This window comes from Leptodactylus fuscus, chromosome 5, assembly GCF_031893055.1.
Source record: "Leptodactylus fuscus isolate aLepFus1 chromosome 5, aLepFus1.hap2, whole genome shotgun sequence".
Lineage (NCBI taxonomy): Eukaryota > Metazoa > Chordata > Amphibia > Anura > Leptodactylidae > Leptodactylus > Leptodactylus fuscus.
This window is the reverse complement of record NC_134269.1, coordinates 146,732,253-146,756,081: the sequence shown is the minus strand read 5'-3', so window position 1 is coordinate 146,756,081 and position 23,829 is coordinate 146,732,253. Positions and strand designations below refer to the sequence as shown.

General features: G+C 41.5%; 1 protein-coding gene across 7 annotated transcripts in view; it reads right to left on the bottom strand.

Annotated features, from left to right (window-relative positions):
• Window positions 1-23,829, bottom strand: part of GRIP1 (glutamate receptor interacting protein 1) — a 355,754-nt gene that overhangs the window by 28,056 nt on the left and 303,869 nt on the right. For 6 of the 7 annotated variants that reach the window (XM_075274408.1, XM_075274410.1, XM_075274404.1 and 3 more), the window contains 3 exons: window positions 5,852-5,999; window positions 5,465-5,634; window positions 1,565-1,723 (listed from right to left, as the gene is read on the bottom strand). In XM_075274408.1, coding sequence (XP_075130509.1) covers window positions 1,565-1,723; window positions 5,465-5,634; window positions 5,852-5,999 — 477 coding nt within the window. The remainder of the gene's footprint in view (window positions 1-1,564; window positions 1,724-5,464; window positions 5,635-5,851; window positions 6,000-23,829) is intronic. The other variant, XM_075274411.1, reaches the window with a different exon arrangement.

The following is a 23,829-nucleotide window of genomic DNA, read 5'->3' as shown; positions in this document are numbered from 1 at the left end:
TGCAATAGTATTGCTCCACTACATTGACACTATATCTATCACATGAAGCTGTTTACATGACAAAACTTCAATTGCTATAGTAACAACAAAAAAAAACCAGACTCCCTAATATATAAATGTATGTCAGATCTTGAATAAGTTCATCCATTGTATAAGTGTTCCTAGGCAGCCATCTAATATCACTAGTTCTTTATGTTCAGTATTAAAAAAAAACGGACTGGTCTCTACAAGACTTGGTAGTGCATATATGAATATGTCTCAGCACTGCATTTTGCTGACAAAGATGGCAGGCAGTCTCCTATACGAGATAACGGGCCTTTAGATGGCTAACTATGTTTGGACTGGGGAGCTGGTGCTACATTTAAAGCTTTAGTGGGGAGCCTGACATTTATGCCATAACTCTGCATTGTGTTCACCGCACATTATAGGGGCTTGATTAATAAATTAACATCTAGGTGCCATAAATCCATTTTGACTGTCGTTATTACATATACAAATTATTCAGTCATTTTACTCCATTATTTAGTAATTTTATATGTTTTCAATTTCTTTCATTGGAAAGGAAGAAAAAACCAGCTGTTTCCACTTTGGATAGGGAATGATTAATATAAATAGGTGTACTCAATCATAAATCATTTGGAGTCTCCCTAATGTAACGGCTACGGCAATTTACTAAGCACTTTTCATTTGACATGCTTTTATATCCATAATTGATCTTCCACATAGGTAAGTGATGTTTGCAACCATTTTGCACTTCATATCTACAAAGTAATTTATCTAATATATCAGTACAAAACATCAGCAAGCAACAGAACTGTAGTAAATGGGCTCTGAACTATGGAAACACATACAAGCCTCCTCTACTTGACTACTTATGGATACAAAACACAACCAGCCCCTACTGGTGACGGACATGGGCAAAAGAAGACAGGACAAAAACATCAAGCTAATGACTTCCATTAACGTAATCTTGTTATGTTACTAGCCATGGTTTTCTGCCATGACGTAGATACAAATACACCAGAAACACACAATTGACAGTGTTATCTGTGTGTATATTGGTTCATTTTGGATATCTAGTACTGTACATGTATCTGTATGTCTATATATTTTTGTGTGTATGTACATGTCTGCATACTCCTGTTCTGCATCTCAGACTCCCCAAACTTTGCCATAGAGCCAGATAATTATATCCATGCCCTGGTCAAGAATATTACCAGCTCGCCAAAGACATAATATACTAAATTAACGCTATGCCAAATGGTCCCCTGAAGACAGCAGGCCATGTGCATCTCTAATATGGAATTGTTCCAGACCCTTATCCTGGGCAAGGAATTATCCAGTTGGTACAAGGCTCTCTCATATTTATTGGTAAATTAACATCTCGTGCTATCAACATTTATGTCAACCTGGGGAACTATACCGAAACCAGCATACCAATGTCATGTCTACTGTCAGTATGAAGAAGTGAGAAATAAAAGCAATGCTGTAATGCCTGGAATGAGAAAGCATGAAGAACAGCAAAGGAGAAAGGAAGAGGCAGAAAGTAAATGTGGTTCATTACGAAGGAGTTTTTGAGGTGGTGGTTTCTGGCATTTCATGGCTGGCGTCCTGCAATGGTCAGGGTGGTAGGTGTTATAATGTTGGTTGGTGTGGAGGCGGCGGTGGCTGTTGGTTGAGCTGTCCCAAGGAAGTTGCTTTTCGCTGCTCCTTTGAACCTTTACTGCCCGCATGAAGGTATGACAGGAAATCAGAAAGAAAAAGAACCAGAAAAGAGGGAAAGGTAACTGAGTTTTAATGAATAAACATGGAAGTGAGAGCAGTTAGCAAGGAAATTGAAAGCAACATGACCTAGATGCTGTCACTGAGGCAATAAATGGGTTTTACAAGGACAATTAAAAATGCATTAATAATCTATCAGTTTTCCATTTCCTGGAAACGGTTACATTGTTTCGCACATTTAGTTATTTCATAAACAACCTACATAGCAATCCAGTAAGGCCTAGGTATAAGATATAACAATTCTATTATCTCTGCACTGTGCGCTCATTGCTGGCCACTGGGGCCACAAGACATTATTATTAGACCCATTCTCCACAATTTATATTCACAAATGCTATATGACGGTAGCACCTTTATGGCATGTTTCAATTGCACCTTGAGAACAGCATGTTATTTAACAGTCTGAGGTCTCTAGCCCCTGGTAAAATATACAACTGAAGTACTCGCATGCATTTACAATGGGTGCATGATGGCAAACCTAAAATATTTAAATCACATTTACTATTTTATAACTCCTATGTAAAGAGCAGATAAATGGATTTATTAATCTAAGCCGTAAGAAGAAAATTGAAAACTAATGCTAAACTCCAATAGAAGGTATCTTGGATGGTAAAATAATTTGTTTTCATATGCACAGTCTTTATATCTCAGAGAAGCATTTCGCTGCTCAGCTTGAAGGCTATGAATCCCAGCAGGTCAAAAGAACAAAACGGCTCGCAAGGAAAATAGTGAATAAACAATCAAGACTAAAATGTTAGAAAGACTACAAAAGCTTGTGTCTTCTAGTAATGTCCTATCTATTAATACAGCCATCTACAGCTGTGAACAATGTGGCTAGCAACCTTTTGGAATAACTGTATTTGATGGTCAAGATTAGAAAAGACAGGTAAAGCAACCAATTTCTTTTGCCCCCTTTCCTTCGGAGACCCTCTGAGACCAATGTATAGGCTAGAAACTCTGGTGGGAGGAGGTTGTAAGGCATTTTTAACTTGAGACTGTGCTTTTCACTACAGAGGTCAAAATTAAAGCGATCATGGGTGCTCGACTGTAACCATAGTGATTTTAGATGACTACAAAAGCAAAAACAAAAAAACCTCAGCATTATTACTAAGTCTGGACACGCTGACAGTTTACATGACAATACTATACAATCTCAGCTTTACTCTGTGAACTAGGTGTAGGCAGAAAATGTGAGTTAGGCCTCAAAATAATCCCTCTTTCACATCTGTGTTTGGTAATCCATTAGTAAAGTCTGCATGGGGACCCCACAAATGGATTACTGAACGCATTTACAAGCGGTGTACAGTGAAAGCACACGGACCCCATAGACTATAATGGGGTGCGTGTACTTGCAGCCAGATCTCCGCATGAGTCATGCGAACAGGAAAGTAGATTGTGAACTATTTTCCTATCTGCATGTTCCCTGTGAAGATCTTGCGGCAAACACACGGACCCCATTATAGTCTATGGGATTTGCGTGCTTTCACTGGCACACCGTTTGCCAGTGCGTTTGGTATTCCATTCGGAGGGGGTACCCATGCGGACTCCCCCGAATGGATTACCAACGCAGATGTTAACCAGGCCTAAGATTCAGTGACCAGATGCTTGGTCACTTGAGCCCGTCTGTTTATCCAATTCTGGCAACAACAAGGGAAAAAAAATACAGGTCAGATTGACTTAGGGCAATTTTTTTTATATTTGTGTGAATAAGGCCTATGACTTTTTTTTTTTTTTTTTTAACTAGCCATCACAACAATGGCAGTATAAGGGCATATTCACATGTCCATTTTTTTTCCGACCAGGTAATCAGTCCACCAAAGAAAAAAAAAAAAAAAAGGCACATACCCTATTTTTATTCATTTTCATAAATCTCAGAATAGACTAAAGTTAGAGGGACAGCTGCCCCATGGATGGAGAACGACCATGAAAAAAAGGACTGATTTACTTCACCATTGTGGGAATATAATCTTATCCACAGATGTCTGACAACTTCTTTCACAAAAATTGCAGCAATTCATGCTTTATGGCCTTATAAAATCAATAGTATATGGAGAGCCTAAAGTAACTCCCACTGGCAGAGGATAGCCCTTCGTGAAATCTCAAGGACTGAGTAACAGGTATCTGCATTTTTGCTTTAACAAGAAACTAGCAGAATACCTGCAGTTTCAGTCGCGAAAAATATGTTAAATTGTTGGTTACGTTAGCTAAAATCATCCATTTCTTTTCAAGTCGTGAGTTGGACACTTGTCTCAGCTCTTTGACACAATTTTGCTTTCTTAGCTTTTGGATGAACTTGTCCAATAGACGGTCTTTTTTTGGGCGGCATTTTAAAAAACAGTCCTTAGTATTCTGACCGTTTAGTATTCACCTGACACTGATAAGAGATGTAATAGGATGACTAGTAATCCAGAGCAGTCCTCACACAGTATTACTATGACCTGAAGGAGCCGCCTCACAGGCAGACTTGTGGAGTTGCCCATAGCAACCAATCAGAGCTCAGCTTTCACTTTACCTCAGCAGTTTCAGTGATGAAAGCCCCCTGTATAGAAAGCAATAATGACAATCTTACTATGAGGCAGTTTCCACCTGACCAATATTGCTGCTCAGTGAGGGCCGGTTCACACCTGCACCCGATCTCTGTTATGTAGGTTTCTGTTTCCTGCCTGAGAAACTGGACAGTAGACCGAAACCAGCAGGCAGTTTTCAAACCCATTCATTTGAATGGGTTTGAAAAGTGTCCGCCCGTGAGTGTCTTCTGCTCTCCGCAGCTAAACAGTTTTTTTTTTTTTTTTAAGCGGACACAAAGTCAGACATGCAGGACTACGTGTCAGGTTAAAAAAATAAAAAAACGGTTTCGCCGCGGAGAGCAGAAGACTTTCACGGGTACTCACTGGCGGAAACTGAATGCCGGTTTCCGTCTTCTGCTGACAGAAAACAGAAACCTGCATAACAGAAATCGGGCGCTGGTGTGAAGCCGCCCTAAGGCTGCTTGAACACTACAGTATTTTCAGGGGTCTCGGGGCCATGGATTCTACAGCTCCATAGACTTTTATGGAGCTGCAAAATTCAGTTTTGTACACAAAGAGGTTTATAGAACCGTCAAATCCATGGCCTGGAGGCCCATGAAAAATATTGTAAAATGTTTGCGTGTTGTGTGTGGTGGTGTGACCCCTTTAGCAGCGACTCTTTGGCGCCGTCGCTATAATCTGTCCTTGTCAGTCACAACTGTTGTTTTCCCCTCAGCACTTTCTCCTTCATATTTTCCCATTATATGTATAGGGCCTTACTTCGGGGGCCTCAATCTTATGGCGGGGAACGCTAGCAAGATGTAACGTGTGCAGTATTCTGCTCCTGTGGGTGGAGAGGAGGCGTGCCAAATTTCACCCATATTGGGCAAGAACTGTGGATTTGTATAGAGCAGACTACTACAGATTTTGAATTTTATATATATATGGTATATATATAGATAATGGAACATACATCATGGACTACTTAGATATTATATTCTATGGTGTGATGATGCCATTTCTTTAATTCCCATTTTCGAGAAATAGAGCATCAATGATGACCACTGTACCGTGCCACAGTAAATATCACTTTTTAGGCATCATTCAGCAGCTACATAATTATACGTAACATTTAGGGAACAGGATAAAGGCCACAATATTTTTGATCATCTTACCGTGATCAGGTCCCTTTAGTGCTAAGCGGGTTTGATGGTATGGAAGAATCTCTAGTTTCACATGTTCGGAGGTGCTTGCTAGGAGCTGTGTGGCTTCTGCTAATGTGCAATACTCCATGCTTGTCCCATCTACAGACAAGATGTGGTCCCCAATATGAAGAGCACCACACCTTGACAACAATACCAAAGAAAATATACTGCTTCATGACTTGTTAACAATACAATAGCCATAAATATAACTGCATTTCTGACAATAACATTTTTAAGATCTTTTCTACAACTATATTAAAAGCACAAATGTAAAATATCAGTCACTGATTTTGTCTCAGTATTCATGGGAATTGATAGACAAGAGGATGCAATGACTTTGTCCTTGAGAGCTCTTACCTGTCGGCTATACTTGCAGATTTGATTTTGTCAATAACAATGACCTGTTTGTTGCAGTACATCGAGGTAGTTAGTGCTACTCCAAGGTTGGAGCCTGGAGTTTTGGCAACTTCAACTAAAAGTGGACCAGAAGCTGTAGACACCGAATCTGCATATGAGAGAGGAACCAAGTTAAGGCATAACTGAACAGCTTGCTGAACGGGACACTGTCAAGTATCACAATACTTATGCAGATCAGATACTATGAACATGCTTGTAGAGAACGGACTGAGTGTGATCTGTGTATTTCGATAGATAACAGACTTAATCAGCAAACTGCAATTAGCTGAACGGATTGCCCTGTCGGCAGAGCAGTGAGTGACGTCACTTGTCCTATCTCACAGGTAAACAATGGGAGAAATAAGTTCACAGAGCAGGAAAACAAAGCAGCATTTCTAAAGCAATATATTTAGGAAAAGTCTTCAAGTTACATAAGCTACCAGTTTAGATAGGATCTCTGATGGGAATACTACAGTTTACTACTTTTACCTGATCTCTTCCTATGAAATCTTGTATACATTAATAAAGTAGAACAAAATTATTGAATTAGCTCTAGTTGACACAGGACATTTTTTTTTTTTAAAGCAAAGCCAAGAGTGAGTCCTACAAGGTGAAAAAACATAGATGGGAAGAATTCATCCAGTTCTAGTTTTTGGCTAAAAAAAACATGACTGCACTGTAAGAATCTAGCCAACAATAGATCACTAGAACTTATCAGTGGATGAAGCAATAACATTGTGAACTAAGCATTCAGTCATTAACCTACATAACATGTACATAGACACTATGACATTTTTTATTGCAATACTGTAGCTAAAAAGTGTTTTTCTCCTAGCCCACTGGGGAAAGTTAAGTGGAGAACATCTGAAAATGTAACGCAAAAGATTCTAGAATTAGTAGTGCCATTATAAATATGGTACAACACATGTTCCTTTTAAAATGAGATTAAACAACACTATTATGACAGATGAACAATTTGCTTAATTTCAATGGGCACACGCTACCAAGCATAAGCATAAAAATATAAACATAAAAATAATACTTTGCAGGCAACAGATTGTACGCACTGGGATATAAAAGCTAATAAATACAGGAACAACAAAAGTAAAAGTTAATTTGAAACCCTGGCTTGGAGCAACTATAAAATTAAATGGAATCTACCACACCACAATTTCTTCTAATCCATTTATATGGTGTTGTAGGGTTGGTTAGTAACATAGTGAATATCACATTCTTGTGACTGTGGATAAATTCATTGTTTAGTCCATATGCTAAAGAGCTGTTCAGTGCACTCAGGGAATGACCTCTTTTTCTTTTGTGTTCCCCAACAGGAACAGAAATACGGACATGACCGAAAAAGAAGAAGGTGCTCCAGCAGGTGTTGTACCAGCCCGAATGTGCCAAAAACTCATTTCCATGTGGAATAAAAGATAAATTCTAATCAGCAATACTCCATTTTTATTTATTTATTTATTTATTTTGGGGGGGGGGGTGTATGACCAGCCGCAATAGTAATATATAGGATCTCCCATAAAGTAGTGGAAAAAGAAGAAGCTTTAAAAAAAAAAAAAAAAAAAAAATAAATAAAAGTTCTAAATCACTCCTTTCCCTAGAATACATATGAAAGTAGAAAATGACTGTGAAACGCATACACATGAGGTATCCTGTGTCTGAATGTGCCCGGTCTACTGAATATAGGGTATCTGCAGTGCTCCTGTTCCATCAGGAAGGGGTTAATAGGAGCACTGCAGATACCCTATATTCAGCCAGGCTGAGTTCCAAGTGGGGGGAAAAAACCCAGTCCTCAAGCTCAGGGAAGGGGCAGACAGACAACCAAAACACCCCCTCCCCTTCCGCATCACCCAGCAACTACTGCTCCCAAAAACTCCGGCCATTTTAATTTTTGAAATTTTCCAGTAGCTGTTGCATTTCCCCCCTCGGCTTATACTCGAGTCAATAATTTTTCCCAGTTTTTTGTGGCAAAATTAGGGGCCTCAGCTTATATTCGGGTCGGCTTATACTCGAGTATATACGGTATATAACATTTGGACATCAGATGATGAATGGAATAAAATCAACAATTACAATCATTATATCGTACAACATAATGGAATAGTATCTCCCATACGGTATATCATTTGCTGGTACACCATGGGCTTCAACTGCCCCAATAAGTAATAATCAAGTGGTCCAAAGATTTGATAGGGCGCTCCAGGAACCGAAAAACCATCAGAGCCTTCTATTCTGTATGTAAAGCGCTGTGGAATATGATGGCGCTATACAAATAAGCATAATAAATAAATAATGTATAGAGACTTTTGAATCCGCTACTAACCTGTATATAAAGCATAACAGTAGAAGAAAACATATTTACCATGTGTCTAAAATATAATTTTTGCACAAACCAGGCCGGAAATGTTACAGCTGCAGTCAAGCTAAAAATTATAAACTAAATTAGCCATATTATGAGAATAATAAACATGCTGGGACAGTGCCTAGGCAAGCGTGATGTGGTCCGTGTGATTGTTACCAAAGTCTGACTAAATGAAGGTATGCCCAAACAGTTGGTATAATAATGTAATGAATGTAATACATGCTTACTGTACAGTGACCTGGGGGAGAAGAAGACTGTCACGCCATTGAGCTGGATATAATGACTTTGCCTCAAATTCACAATTTCAGTCAATAGACTAGTCATAGGGCTCGTTCACATCTGCGGCCCGGCACTCCGTACTTAGGTTTCCGTTTCCTGCCTAAAACACAGGCAGGATACGGAAACCTGCAGGAGTCTCTCTCACCCATTCATTTGAATGGGTGAGAGAGATGTCCGGCCGTGCGCGGCGGTGAGCGTTTTAGGCTCTCCGCCGCGAAACCGGGTTTTATAATCCGGACACAGAGTCGGACATGCAGTACTCTGTGTCCGGATAAAAAAAATCCGGTTTCGCGGCGGAGAGCCTAAAACGCTCACCGCCGCGCACGGCCGGACCCGGTCTATGGTTTCCGTCTTCTGGCATGCAGAAGACGGAAACCATAGAATGGAGACCCCAAACGCAGGTGTGAACCCAGCGTTAGCAATATTTCTCCATTGCAGGAAAGCATTCGACTATCACTTACAATAATTGTATATAATCAGAATCGTAATAATTATTATGATAGGATAATAATACAATAAGGCACCCAAAAAATACAGTTTATAGAAGAATTTGTTATTTTGCATACATGTGGCTCTGAATGGGGTATAAGAGGTAAACCATGTTACCACGCACTTTGAGCTATGCTCCTAAACTCCCTTCCTGCCAACCTCCAAATGATTCCTTTATATAAATATAAATCCATACCAAGTTATACCACTGATACAATATGTATATCAATAATACAACATAGCAGCAACATATTAAGAGTATTTTAATTGATATATTTTACTGCTAGTGACCTGCAGCCATGGTCCATTCCTTAATAGAGATGAGCGAACATTGTTCTATTGAACACATGTTCGATCGGATATCAGGGTGTTCGCCATGTTCGAATCGAATCGAACACCGCGTGGTAAAGTGCGCCAAAATTCGATTCCCCTCCCACCTTCCCTGGCGCCTTTTTTGCACCAATAACAGCGCAGGGGAGGTGGGACAGGAACTACGACACCGGGGGCATTGAAAAAAATTGGAAAAAGTCATTGGCTGCCGAAATCAGGTGACCTCCATTTTAGACGAATAGTGGATTTCAAATCCGGGTCATATGAGAATGTGAACTTTGTGACTATGAGACAGGGATAGCTGTACAGGCAGGGATAGCTAGGGATAACCTTTATTTAGGGGGGAATGTTATTAAAAATAACTTTTTGGGGCTCTATCGTGTGTGTAATTGTGATTTTTGTGAGATAAACTTTTTCCCATAGGGATGCATTGGCCAGCGCTGATTGGCCAGAGTACGGAACTCGACCAATCAGCGCTGGCTCTGCTGGAGGAGGCGGAGTCTAAGAGCGCTCCACACCAGTCTCCATTCAGGTCCGACCTTAGACTCCGCCTCCTCCATCAGAGCCAGCGCTGATTGGCCGAATTCCGTACTCTGGCCAATCAGCACTGGCTAATGCATTGTATTGGCGTGATGATGCAGTGCTGAATGTGTGTGCTTAGCACACACATTCAGCTCTACTTCATCGGGCTAATAGAATGCATTGGCCAATCAGCGCTGGCCAATGCATTCTATTAGCTTGATGAAGCAGAGTGTGCACAAGGGTTCAAGCGCACCCTCGGCTCTGATGTAGCAGAGCCGAGGCTGCACAAGGGTTCAAGCGCACCCTCGGCTCTGCTACATCAGAGCCGAGGGTGCGCTTGAACCCTTGTGCACACTCTGCTTCATCAAGCTAATAGAATGCATTGGCCAGCGCTGATTGGCCAATGCATTCTATTAGCCCGATGAAGTAGAGCTGAATGTGTGTGCTAAGCACACACATTCAGCTCTACTTCATCGGGCTAATAGAATGCATTGGCCAGCGCTGATTGGCCAGAGTACGGAACTCGACCAATCAGCGCTGGCTCTGCTGGAGGAGGCGGAGTCTAAGATCGCTCCACACCAGTCTCCATTCAGGTCCGACCTTAGACTCCGCCTCCTCCAGCAGAGCCAGCGCTGATTGGCCGAAGGCTGGCCAATGCATTCCTATACGAATGCAGAGACTTAGCAGTGCTGAGTCAGTTTTGCTCAACTACACATCTGATGCACACTCGGCACTGCTACATCAGATGTAGCAATCTGATGTAGCAGAGCCGAGGGTGCACTAGAACCCCTGTGCAAACTCAGTTCACGCTAATAGAATGCATTGGCCAGCGCTGATTGGCCAATGCATTCTATTAGCCCGATGAAGTAGAGCTGAATGTGTGTGCTAAGCACACACATTCAGCACTGCTTCATCACGACAATACAATGCATTAGCCAGTGCTGATTGGCCAGAGTACGGAATTCGGCCAATCAGCGCTGGCTCTGCTGGAGGAGGCGGAGTCTAAGGTCGGACCTGAATGGAGACTGGTGTGGAGCGATCTTAGACTCCGCCTCCTCCAGCAGAGCCAGCGCTGATTGGCCGAATTCCGTACTCTGGCCAATCAGCACTGGCTAATGCATTGTATTGTCGTGATGAAGCAGTGCTGAATGTGTGTGCTTAGCACACACATTCAGCTCTACTTCATCGGGCTAATAGAATGCATTGGCCAATCAGCGCTGGCCAATGCATTCTATTAGCGTGAACTGAGTTTGCACAGGGGTTCTAGTGCACCCTCGGCTCTGCTACATCAGATTGCTACATCTGATGTAGCAGTGCCGAGTGTGCATCAGATGTGTAGTTGAGCAAAACTGACTCAGCACTGCTAAGTCTCTGCATTCGTATAGGAATGCATTGGCCAGCCTTCGGCCAATCAGCGCTGGCTCTGCCGGAGGAGGCGGAGTCTAAGGTCGGACCTGAATGGAGACTGGTGTGAAGCGATCTTAGACTCCGCCTCCTCCAGCAGAGCCAGCGCTGATTGGTCGAGTTCCGTACTCTGGCCAATCAGCGCTGGCCAATGCATTTCTATGGGGAAAAGTTAGCTTGCGAAAATCGCAAACTGACAGGGATTTCCATGAAATAAAGTGACTTTTATGCCCCCAGACATGCTTCCCCTGCTGTCCCAGTGTCATTCCAGGGTGTTGGTATCATTTCCTGGGGTGTCATAGTGGACTTGGTGACCCTCCAGACACGAATTTGGGTTTCCCCCTTAACGAGTTTATGTTCCCCATAGACTATAATGGGGTTCGAAACCCATTCGAACACTCGAACAGTGAGCGGCTGTTCGAATCGAATTTCGAACCTCGAACATTTTAGTGTTCGCTCATCTCTATTCCTTAATCTTTTTTCAAGCAAATATCAGTGACCAGAATATAAACGAAAACAAGGGAGGAGAGGGACGCAAAAGAATGTTGGAGAGAAAAATAGAGGAAAGCTATCAGTGATAAAGGAGAGGAAAAAAAAAAAAAAAAGAATGGGAGGAGTATCAGCATGCAGATCGGGGAGGGGGACAACCCTCCTAATAACAAAGGCAGCCCATGGGTCGCCACTAATGGGATAGCAATTTGATGGATTTCTGTTCAGTGGAGTTCTGGTAAGTTATCCAGTAGTGCCATGTCCTCACGAAAATCTAATGACAGTCATGAAGCTGTGCAGACAAATATTCCATTAAATGGAACTCCTCCACCTTCTAAAACCAGACCCTAAGGCGAACTTCTCCACAAAGCTGGCTCTGCTATTGTTTAAATACTGTCACGCTGAGGGTACATAAACTGTGATGGTCTACTACATACAACAGACAACGCTGCATTAATATATAGATCCTTATATATAATCACATCACTAGATTATTACATGTCAATAGAGGTATTCAGGCATTACTATTTATACAAGTCATGCACATAGCTTGTCTTGCATTTTACACAGAATGTATACTCTCAAAGATCTATGAGCAGCATTATAAGGTAAAGTATATATTCAAGTGGATATAGTGCAGCTACCAGTTTGCATGCTGAAAATGGTCAATATGTGCACAATGAAAATAAAAATATTTTAAAAGTGAAAACACAGTAGTTTAAAATATATTCGGGAGAAGCAGCAATAAGTACCCATTCTACCTGGGTGGATTAATGAATGCAAGTATCTCGCCTGCTGCAAAGCTCTCAATCACCGAAGGCTAAACTATTTTCTAGTGATGCTTCCAACATTTTGCTAGCGGCTCTTAGTGTTCTAGAATGCAATCCATTCTGGAGTGAGTGGATGTAATAGTGTTCGAAATGGCATCGCATGGTTATAAAGTCACTTACTGCTTACCAAGCTGTGCTGCGAAATGTCAACAATAAAATACCCTCCAGTTCTGTTCAGAATAAATGGGAGAATTCCTGTCCCAAATGTGTACTGATACCTACCGGACTATGCCATTAAAGTGGTGGATTTGTAATGTCCACGATCTTATCCTATGGGAAACTTACCTTAGTTATTAAGGGAACACAAACATTAGATCATCTGTTACATCTGTAGTTAAAATTCAGAATTATATATTCACTAGCTGGTACCCGCGACTTCGTCTGTGGTGATTGTAGAAGTGGGTAAATAAAGGCGCGGGTAAGGTTTTAGTAGTGTGTATAAGGTATGGGATATGAAATGTAACTGTGTATCTTGTTTTTGCTGTAATTCTGAGAATACGTGAGACTTTTGTGTTGAATGTAATTTGTAGTTCAGCTGCTATAAGGTGTTCTGAGAAACTGTACATAGTGTCTTTGGGACAGAGGTATTTCAGGTTAATATACTTCGATATACGACATTGTATGATTTGTTATTTTGCGCCAGTACATGTAAGTTTTGGACACAGGATACTCTTGAGCAAGCAACATAAAGTCTGGCCCTGTGCATGACAGTTTAGTAACTCCATGTACCTCTTATTAATAGCAATTAACCCCATAATGTCCTTCACATTAACCCTTGTGTAAGAGTTACTGATAGAGATGAGCGAGTACTGTTCGGATCAGCCGATCCGAACAGCACGCTCGCATACAAATGAATGGACGTAGGCGGCACGCGGGGGGTTAAGCGCGCCAGCTACGTCCAAGGGGAAGTACCAGGTGCATCCATTCATTTCTATGGAGTGTGCTGTTCGGATCGGCTGATCCGAACAGTACTCGCTCATCTCTAGTTACTGATATGTGAGAGACTTGGAGGTAATAATTAAGTATCTTCATTACTGAGGTCTTTTATTAGTACCTCCATATGTCTCACATATTAGTAACCTTTATATGGGGCACACAGGGGTTAATATGAGGGACATGATGGGGTTTATTCCTATTAATGTGAGGCACATGGAGTTACTAACACTAAACGAATAACCCCAAATGCCTGACATTAATGAGAATAGGAACTAGAGGAAGGTAGATGTGTGTTTCTTACTTTCAGTTTGCTAGCAGCTTCCTCTCCTTCTTGGGTAAGGTTTGCAGGATGCAGACGGCAGGAGCTATCACTATAGCAGGCACAGACCTGAGCGATTAAGCTCCACCCCCTGGGTTTCCTGCACCCCTCTCAAAGGGGAGTGTCCTTATGCCTCAGCTCTAGCAGAGCACAGACTTCATTTAACTCTTGCAGGTCCTGTACTGCTGGTGTGCCAGTGAAATATGGCAGGAGTGCCACTCTTGGCACGTGTGCCAGAGGTTGCTGACCTCTGCTGTAGAGGGCAATATGAATTTTGTGGCTTGCTATGGTCCAAAGTGTGTGAGATTGCAGAGATAGTGATGTGAGTTTGGGTTTTGTGGGGGTCCTGGGAAAAATGTATGTGCGCTATTGTGACGAAAAGTAGCCTATTGCGCAATCGAGTGTAGTGACTATGTTTGTGGAAAATTTCAGCCAAATCGGTGGAGCAGTTTTTGCGTGATTGACCGCCAAACATCCAAACATCCAAAGTCACAAACCCACAAACTCACAAACATTTCACATTTATAATATTAATAGGATATTACTAAAAACTAATGTTAAACTATATATCAAATAGTAAAGATTTTGTAGCAATTATGGTAAAGAACCTTCCTGAATGAGCTGCAAGCGTTCACTAAGATACATAACACTAGAAACTCATATAAAGTATTATGTAAGTGCAAGGTCCTGCACTAGCTATAACAAAGTGGCTCGTATTTACTTAACTACACAAGCATTGTGAAAATGTAGGGACCACGATAGTTTAGATTGTGTGATAAAACTGGCTTAGACTGCGTTTTCCACGACTTATTGCTTGCTCTAGTTTTCCACTGTCAGAAAGTCGGGTCATACAGCTCAGCATCATCGCAACTGACCGTGGAGAGATATTGGTGCCAAAACGAACGGCATTAGCTAACATACTGGGGAAGCTGACAGTGCACTGAATTCAATGAGTACGTGAAAGGTCATCTTTAAAACACTGCTGTAACCCCTCTCATATGGACATGTAAAGACAGTAATCAATAAGGGGGAAAGCATAAGCATGGCGTCCTATTATCCGAGCTGTCAGCTCGCCAAGTCAGGTAGCAATTGCCTGTTTTTGTACATTAAGTACTATATGAGAACTGAACACACAAAGTAGGTGTTTATTCATTACAACAAGGCTGGGCAGATGTGTACAGGTTTAGGCAACAAAACTGGGTTATATCAGGGACATCCTCTGCCGCCACAAAGCTGGCTTACTGCAGATCACTCGGAGTACTAAGTCTAGTCAAAGGTCATGGCCACCAGAGAAGAATCATCATGCAAAAAAAAAAGTTGTGGACTAGAATCACATTGAAATGGAAGTTTATTCAACCAGTTAATTGGTTACAGTGACCATAGTGGTGTGCAATATATATCTTTCATGTAGGGGTTGACAACCTTACACATATTAGATGGCACACTCACTGCTTTATGTTTTGTTTTTAAATTAGCACATGACACATAAAAGGTTTCTGACCCCTGCTATAGGGGGAGAAGCGGCACCGGGCCCTGGTCCATGAGGAGGCCCCAAAGATCCCTGTGCCACATAAAATATACTACTATTCTAAAAGTCACAAGTTAGGTAGGGGCCATACTACATATTTTGCTTCTGGAACTACAAGTTACTCCTCTGTCTCCCAGTATTACCTCAAGGAAACCATCAAACTACAGATAAAACTTGGTAAATAATACATAATATAATTCATATAATGGCCAGAAATCGTTTTACTCCTTAAAAAAGTCCTAAAAAGTCAAATAAGATGACAGGTATGCTTTAATAGAACAGTATCTGGCTGTAGAATATTGCATTACCAGTGATTCATGACTGGAATAATTTACTAAATGAAATGCTCAGACATCCGCAGTCACCACCGCACAGGATTACTTTGTATTCATACCATTTATTATCATGAATATTATTATTACTACTATTATTGTTATTATTATTTTATTACATCTTTATTAAGACCTGCACTGCCTGTAAAAAAAAGCTGTAGAAGTGTATGACAGAAAGGGATGATACGAAGGCATATCTGAAAGGACATAGAAGTGCGATATCTATGACTGAGAATTATTAGTTCATAGTACCAAGGCAAATCATAGATATAAAAATGAATCACATATCAATTATTCATGCGTATGGACGTGTTTAGTCATTATAATATTTACACCATGACTCAAGCACTTACACGCTGACTTGATTTATTGGATGCTTAATTGCTTGCGATACACTAATCTTTTAATTTATTAACATCTTCATTACTAAGAAAACCAGTGAAGTAGAACTTAGGTACCACACAGCGAGGAAAGTTAGTGCTCTATTATAGCATCTCACACAGTATGGGAGTGTATACAAGGCATATTACCCTCAGTGGGCAACATGGGCAACCCGGTGAACTATGTAGCCTTTGTGATTTCTTGTGTTCATAATTTGTTTCTTTCACACTCTATTTGCTGGCATTATACTTCTTATCAATGAATGAATATAATTATGTTTACTTTAGTGGAACTGACTGAAAACAAGCACCAGAGCTCTGCTGCCATGTTAAACAGCTGACTGGTGCCGGCCCAGGGTGTCAGACCACCGCTGATCTGATATTGAGGACCTACCCTCAGGATGACACCAATATCATAGATAGCAAATGGTAAGTGGGACCCCTCTTTACAGATTTTTCATTAAGGCCCGAAAGCTTTAAGTTACCTTTAAGCCTCAAGGTGTTATTTGGGTTCAGGGAGCCGTTTATGGTTGTTTTAGAAGGTCTGCATGGCTATTCTTGCAGTCAAACATACCATCACCTCATCTGGCCCCTATAAGGTCAACAAAGTCCTTCCCAATCTGCCGCGATCTGGCATAACTGTAAAGGCACCATTATAAAAGGAAGACATGACACCTGTGTGAACCGAGTCCTATTACATAATGTGCTTCCATACAGTAAGGACACTACAATGCTTTCTTTTCTATTCCAGTTTTGTTATGGTTCACAGGAGGTAATAAACTTGCTTCTCTGTAAAGACACTTGGATTGTTATCCTGTCAAATTCTTTACCGTAACTATCTTTGTGTTGAAGAAATAAGACATCACCTTCAATTTGTTGAACTTTCTTTATGATGCTTGTAGGAGGCCCCATTATATAGTGTCTGCCTAAAGTAATAAGATATATTGCAGGAAGGCAGGAGAAAGCTAATCTGTCCATGATTTATACTGATTGAAGTGCGATACTGAATGTCTCGACTAACCTTCAGGGGAACAAGCAGAGCATGGACCACTGAACAAGACAACTCAGGAATAAACAGTAGCGAAATAGATTTATGATGAGCACCTCAACGTATTCTCCACCGACCTGCGAGACAGATGAACCTGATTGATGAACTTTAAAGGCAAAATATAAACACCAGACTTTCCCTTGGAAAAGGACAACCATCATTTTATTGTAATAGAGGCTAGGGAGACAACCCTCACTAGTTCCGCCATCATCTCCATCATCGTCTGAAACGCCCACCGTAAAGCCAGTCAAGTAATAAATTCAGGGATAATGATAGCATTAATAGATGCCATGGGGATATGTATGGACTAGCTGTATTCCCACGGATCTGACAAAGGAAAAGCAATGTTTCAATTAACTAAAGAAGAAAGTTGACAGATATGATGATACATATAGAATTTAATAGTCAACTCAATTTCATATCGATCTGGACATAGGAACGCGGCGTAAAGATATTGCCTTATTTCAAAAGCTAAACTGGGACACATTTTGTATTTTTATATATTTTTATATACAAATCAATTGTAAATCTCAGATTTATAGCTGGTGGCCGTTACTGCCCATCTCTGTCATAAAGTATGGCTGCTGTAATTATCAATTTGTTTATTGAAATGATATTTTATGATCCTGGCAAACAAAAACAAAATCCTGAAAGGTTAGTATGGAAAGTAACAAGTAGTAGAATAGTGGCGCTTTACTACCGTTTTTGCAGCTGAGCTATTGTCCTCTTAATGGCAGCTTCTTGACACTATAATCTTGCTTCTTACTTGAAATAAAGGATGGCCTGATGTTGCTCCTGGATAGACTTCCACCTGTCTAAGTGGAGATGTATATCACAGAATCATATACATAAGTCTTGTGTTAAAAGAAAGCCTTTAGGCCTCCTTCTCCCAAGTAATCTTGGCTTATTCATGTTATAATGCCTTCATATGACAATATAAAACCCTCAGGGTACAATCAGATGTACTGTATGTACAATAAGCACCTACAACTTTCAATGGCCACAGTGCTTGGGATTTATGGGATAGATAATGAATCCTGAAGAGTATACAAGGCTTCATATAAATATACGGTAAAATAAGGAAAATGTCATCTAAATTGTAGACATGTTGTGCGCTTTTAGAGTCATTCTGAAGATAGTTCACTGATCGCAACTAGTATATTCATGTGGAAGCCAAGGTCTAACAAAGCTCACTGCCAGGAACAAGGAACAGTAATCGTTTGGAAGATGTGTGATTCAGAAACAGGAGAAATACATAAAAATTCATTGTCCCTTTATATTTCAATAACATTTCAAGTGACCTAGATACCAAGTAACCAAGGAATAATGTGTTTGCCCAGGGGCAAAACACTGCCACACTACAGTATGTCATGAGCCATAATTGACCAGTCATTTCTCTACCAATGTGCATACTAAGAGATGCCGCCTTACCAGTACATTTACACCAACTACTACTTCGGTGTTCTCACTGTGCCATGGCAATAGACATTTACAGCAATATCAGATTACTAATGTTCAATCCATCTAAGGTGAGCTGTTGTGTGTATACATGAGAATTATTTCTTGATCATTCTGCAACTTTTAGCAGTTTCTCCACTACATTGGTGTATCTGAAATCTGCAGTTCTCTCTGAACAGGTAGATGGATACCAGCTACCACATACTATAAACAATGAATAGCGAAAAATACCCTTTATAACGGTCTCTCCCTAAGAAACAACCTTAAGACCATATAGGAAGTTCTGATGTGTACAATAATAATGTACATTGGATGTGACAGAAAGCTTCTATTAAGCTCCATAATAAATCCAAGCCTGTCCCTCTGCATGGAATTCTATGGCATGTATTATGTAGTTGTCTCAAGATAGTGCAGTGATTTTCCATAAACAACCAGTCTGGCTTATGGCCGCCTCTAAAGGCATTATCCCAACCAACTCCCTGGATTTCACCCATTCACCCCATACAAGGATGTTCTAGGCTGCTACCTCCTGAGGTGGTCCTGGTTTGGTAGCAGCTGACAGATAGGACAAAACTGTGGTGTAGAGCAGGCATGTCAAACTCAGGGTACCCCGAGGGCCACATGAGTAACAAGAGGTTGTTGCGAGGGCCGCACACAGCAGCTAATGGCTAGGGCCTAGGGGACTGATCACTAATACCATGCATCACAAAAATCCGGCATTTCTATTGCAGGCTACATAGAGTAGCCTACACTAGAAAGTATAGAATGACAGGCTGGAGCCTCACAAGGCTCCCGGCTGCCATAAAAATGCACGCAGGCCCTGAATCTTGCTCCGGGTGCCTGCGATTTCTGGTAAAATGGCACCTCAGTTAAAGCTGGCAGACACCATTATTGTGTTGGAGTGCTGGGGAAGGGTTGGAGTGCTGGGGGAGGGGGGCTTCTGGATGTATGGCCCTTCCTTGGGCCTGAGGACTGTTTTTTCCCACCCACTTGCAATTCTTACACTTGGGGGTTAATAGGAGCACTACAGACTGTAATGCTCCAATTAACCCCCAAGTGAAAGAATTACAAGGTGGGTGGGGGAAAAAAAAAAAAAAAACAGTCCTCAAGCCCAAGGAAGGGCCAGACAGACATCAAAAAGCCCCCCTCCCCCAGCACCCCCTCCTCCTTCCCCATCACCCCTCCCCCAGCACCCCAACCCTTCCCCAGCACTCCAACCCCCCCCCCCCCCATCATCATAAATCTAGTATTTATCCCCTCAGCCTGCGCAGTGGTCTTGTGAGACTGCGTAGGACGCAGGCACACGTCAGGTGCGGGCCTGATTACATGGCCACGTCACCCGGCGTGTGGGGAGGAGGGGCATAGTGGAGGGGGCGGAGCGGAGCAGGCAGGGAGACCTGCTCTCTGTGAAGGGTGAGGGGCGGCCGCTGGAGCAACGCTGCGTCCAGCAGGGCCGCCCCAATCCACAGCTCACTTTCCTTGTACATCTGCGGCCCGCACAAAAGTCTCAAACTTTCTAAAGTTTAGGGACAAAGTTTGAGACTTTTGTGCGGACCGCAGATATGCCTGTAAAGGGCCGCATGTTTGACATGCCTGGTGTAGAGCACCACGAAAACAGAATAAAATGATTACTGTGTACACAGATTAGAATCAAAACAGACAGGTGAACAGACTAAAAAGTGAAGCCAGGTCCAACACAAGAAACAAGGGCAAGAATACAGAACAGGAATGCAGAAGCTCAAAGGCCACAGGTAGCATAGATAAATATTGCAGGAGGCTCAGGACCACAGGTAACAGAGCAATACTGCCGAAAACCCGGAGGCTATAGGTATCAGGGATATTGCAGAAAGTCTGAAGGCTACAGGTATCAGAGATATATCCCAGAAAGCCCAGGGCCAAACAGAGATTAAAAAAAGGACAGATTAGTATAAAACAGGAGACTGCATGCATGGATCACAACACAATACAGGCAGTATGCCAGCAAATACAGAGAGGCCTTATAGTAGGTTAGCATAGAGAGGGAGAGCAGGGAAAAAGCCAGACGAGAGCAGAAAGATTTAATCTGTCTAGTAAAGTATTTTACAAAGTTTCTTATTTTCACTTGTACTATTCATATTTATGCATGACTGTTTCTATATATATATATATATATATATATATATATATATATATATATATAACAGAAGCTGCAATAATACCTGTAAAGGAGTTACTGACACCTAGAAAAGCAATTTGATGCTTTAGTGTGCAGCATCTCTGCCTCTGGATCATCAACAGCAGGAAGCAACGCAGCAGCACTTTAATGGATTGCAGCATCCATCAACCTGTTCCTCAGCAATGGCAGAGAACAGGTTAAACACGCAGTTATCATCCGACCCCCTGCAGACATTCACAGTACTAGTATGGCGGATGTCTGGACTTTAAATATGCTGCTGGGTCTCTGCTATTTTAAACAAATGCCCACAATCAGAATCCTCTGTAAGTCCAGAATAGACTTTTAGTAACACTCCTGAGCCCTCACCTCTTTGTCACCTCATCTTACTTCATGTTTCCAGTAAATATTCCCTGGATCAAAAATAAAGAGTAAACAAAGTGCACCCCCATGTCCGAGAATGCCTGAACTGTACAAATATATAAAATTTAACCCATTCGGTGAACACTGTAGCAGGAAAAAAAAAAAAAAAAAAAGTAATATAATGTGATCAAAATATCAGATATCTCCCAAAATGGTATAAATACAAACCAAATCTTTTGCCACCAGAAAAGACACCTTACATAGGAACTCTTTATACACAGAAACATAGAAAAGTTACAGGTGTCAGAATATGGAGGCTAAAATAATTTTGGGTGTTTTTCAAAGTTTTGGATTTTTGGAAAGGTATTACTACATAACATTTGTATAAATATGGTATTGCTGTGATAGTACCAGTCCAAAGAATATAAGGAACCTGTTATTTTCACCGCACAGTGAACACCATAAATTCACTATTTACACATGATACAGTTATAGTAATTGTTTCCCGGCTTAAATAACTTCATTGCATTATTATGCCTACATATTATTTAGTTCCATTGCTGCGATTTTTGTACTCCTCCACGGAGTATTCCTCAAAAATTAAAAGAGGAGTATTTTTACAGAAAAAATGTAGTGCAACCTCTGATATATATAACACCGTGTGAATCAATATGGGTGCAGATACGGTTCACACAATCCTGAATGACTATATAAATCTGACTATTAATGCACTTTCTATGCCCCTACCAAAGAAATTTCCTTTTCAGAAGTGAAATAACCCAACCAGTAGCAACTACGTTTCTTGTCCAGTTTTCACAGAAATGGATGTGTTTGGATGTACCATCATTTTACACTGTGGATTCCTCCTTTGCAATGGTAAAATCTACAGCAACGCTGCAGCAAATCCACATCAGAATATATATGTAAGACATGTAGATTGTGCAGCAAATTTGTCAGCAGCATACAATGACATCCAGCCATGTGTGAAAGGAGAAACTGAATCCAGCAGAATAATGCAGCAGACATATAGAGGTGAAGGTTGCCCTATACAAATTGTATTGTACATAAACTTGCGGAGATGTACATCTTATTTATGATATCGCCTGAGAAATAATCAGCTTCTAATAATGATAGGACATTGCCTTTCTCTGTAGAGATTGTGATTTTATTGATGCACTAGGACACGATTTATTTGCGCCGCTTGGTATTACCATCAGGTCACAAAATTAAATGAAGCAAGCTTGTGAAGTGTAAATGAATTAGACTTTATTAAAGAGTTGGATGAACTTCTGGTGTCTCCCATACACTTCACAGTGACCATCATCTCACATATCAGCAGTGGAGGCAGCTTGTATTTTCATTCACTTAGACAGCTTTAGAATTGCCCGCATTACAAATCTGTAGAGGATGTGCCTGCATCTATAATGGCTCGCACCCTGATGAACAAGCACAGGACTTTACAGACCTACTTCAGTTCTTAGTATCTGTTAATAGCTGCTGCTCCACTGATTCCAACATTGGGATTTTTCTTTATCCACCACCATTCCCAAGCAATCACTGAAGTTCCTTTTGATACTTGATATGCGATTTAGGCCCAGTCATGTAGGTTGTGCCAGGCAGTGGGCATGATTCACAGCACCCCATGCCTGCTCCTGACTGACACCACCAACCTGGCAGTACATGAATTAAGTATCAGAAATCTCTGCTTAAAGAGGGCCTTCCATGTCCTCAATTGCACAGTCGGCTTTCCCGGTATGTGCCCTGGTGCTGGCGATATCAGTGCTGCTAATTTCGGCACAGATATCCCCCACTGTCAGAACGGCGTACTTTACAGCTCAGCATCCTTGCTGGGTTGTGAGGAAGGCCCTCCCCTGACTGTACTCTAAGGCAGCCTTGTACTGTCAGTGGGGGCGTTCCTTGTATGCAGTTCAGAGTCATCAAAAGATTGCCCCCTCTGACAGTACAAGATTACAAAAGAGCACAGTCAGTCAGGGAGCGTCCTCACAGCCCAGTGATGATGGTGAGCTGTAAAAGTAAGCCCTTCTGACAGTGGGGAAATATTGGTAATGAAATTAATGGCACAAATATCTCCAGCACCCAGGCACATACCAGGAAAGCTGACATTGCACTTAATTCAGTGCACTGTCGGCTTTTCAGTTCTATATAAAACTGCACATTGAGTTTCATAAGAAAAATAATTATAGTGCAGGACTTGCCACTATAAGCATTGTTCTACAACACTGTATTAGTATCTTCCAATCGTCTCGGATTCAGAGGGACAGTCCCAGATTTCGGGTCCTTTCCTGGTCGGCGGGAGGTACGACCCGGTATCAACTGTCCAGAGGACGCAGATGAGTTAAATACAATGACTGCTCCTGCCTCATCACTGTCTCCTGTGTGCACTGGCCCCAGGAGCTGTTGGTGCAGTGTGAAGACATCACTCAAATTGTACCTTCAGCTCCCTGAACACTCCAAGAGAACAGACTTCTACGGAGAGCAGAGGAGCGAGGAGAAGTGAGAGTCAGTGTTTTTATTATGTTAAACACTGGGGGCAAATGGAGGGGAACATTAAACTTGTGGCAGATGAAGGGGGAACCAAAAGTGTATGTTATTTTTAATGATATGAACAAATCCAGAGGTGAAACTTAAATCCCCTGCTTCCCAACCTTTGGGCCTCGGACTAATTCAGGGAGTGAGGGGGCCGCG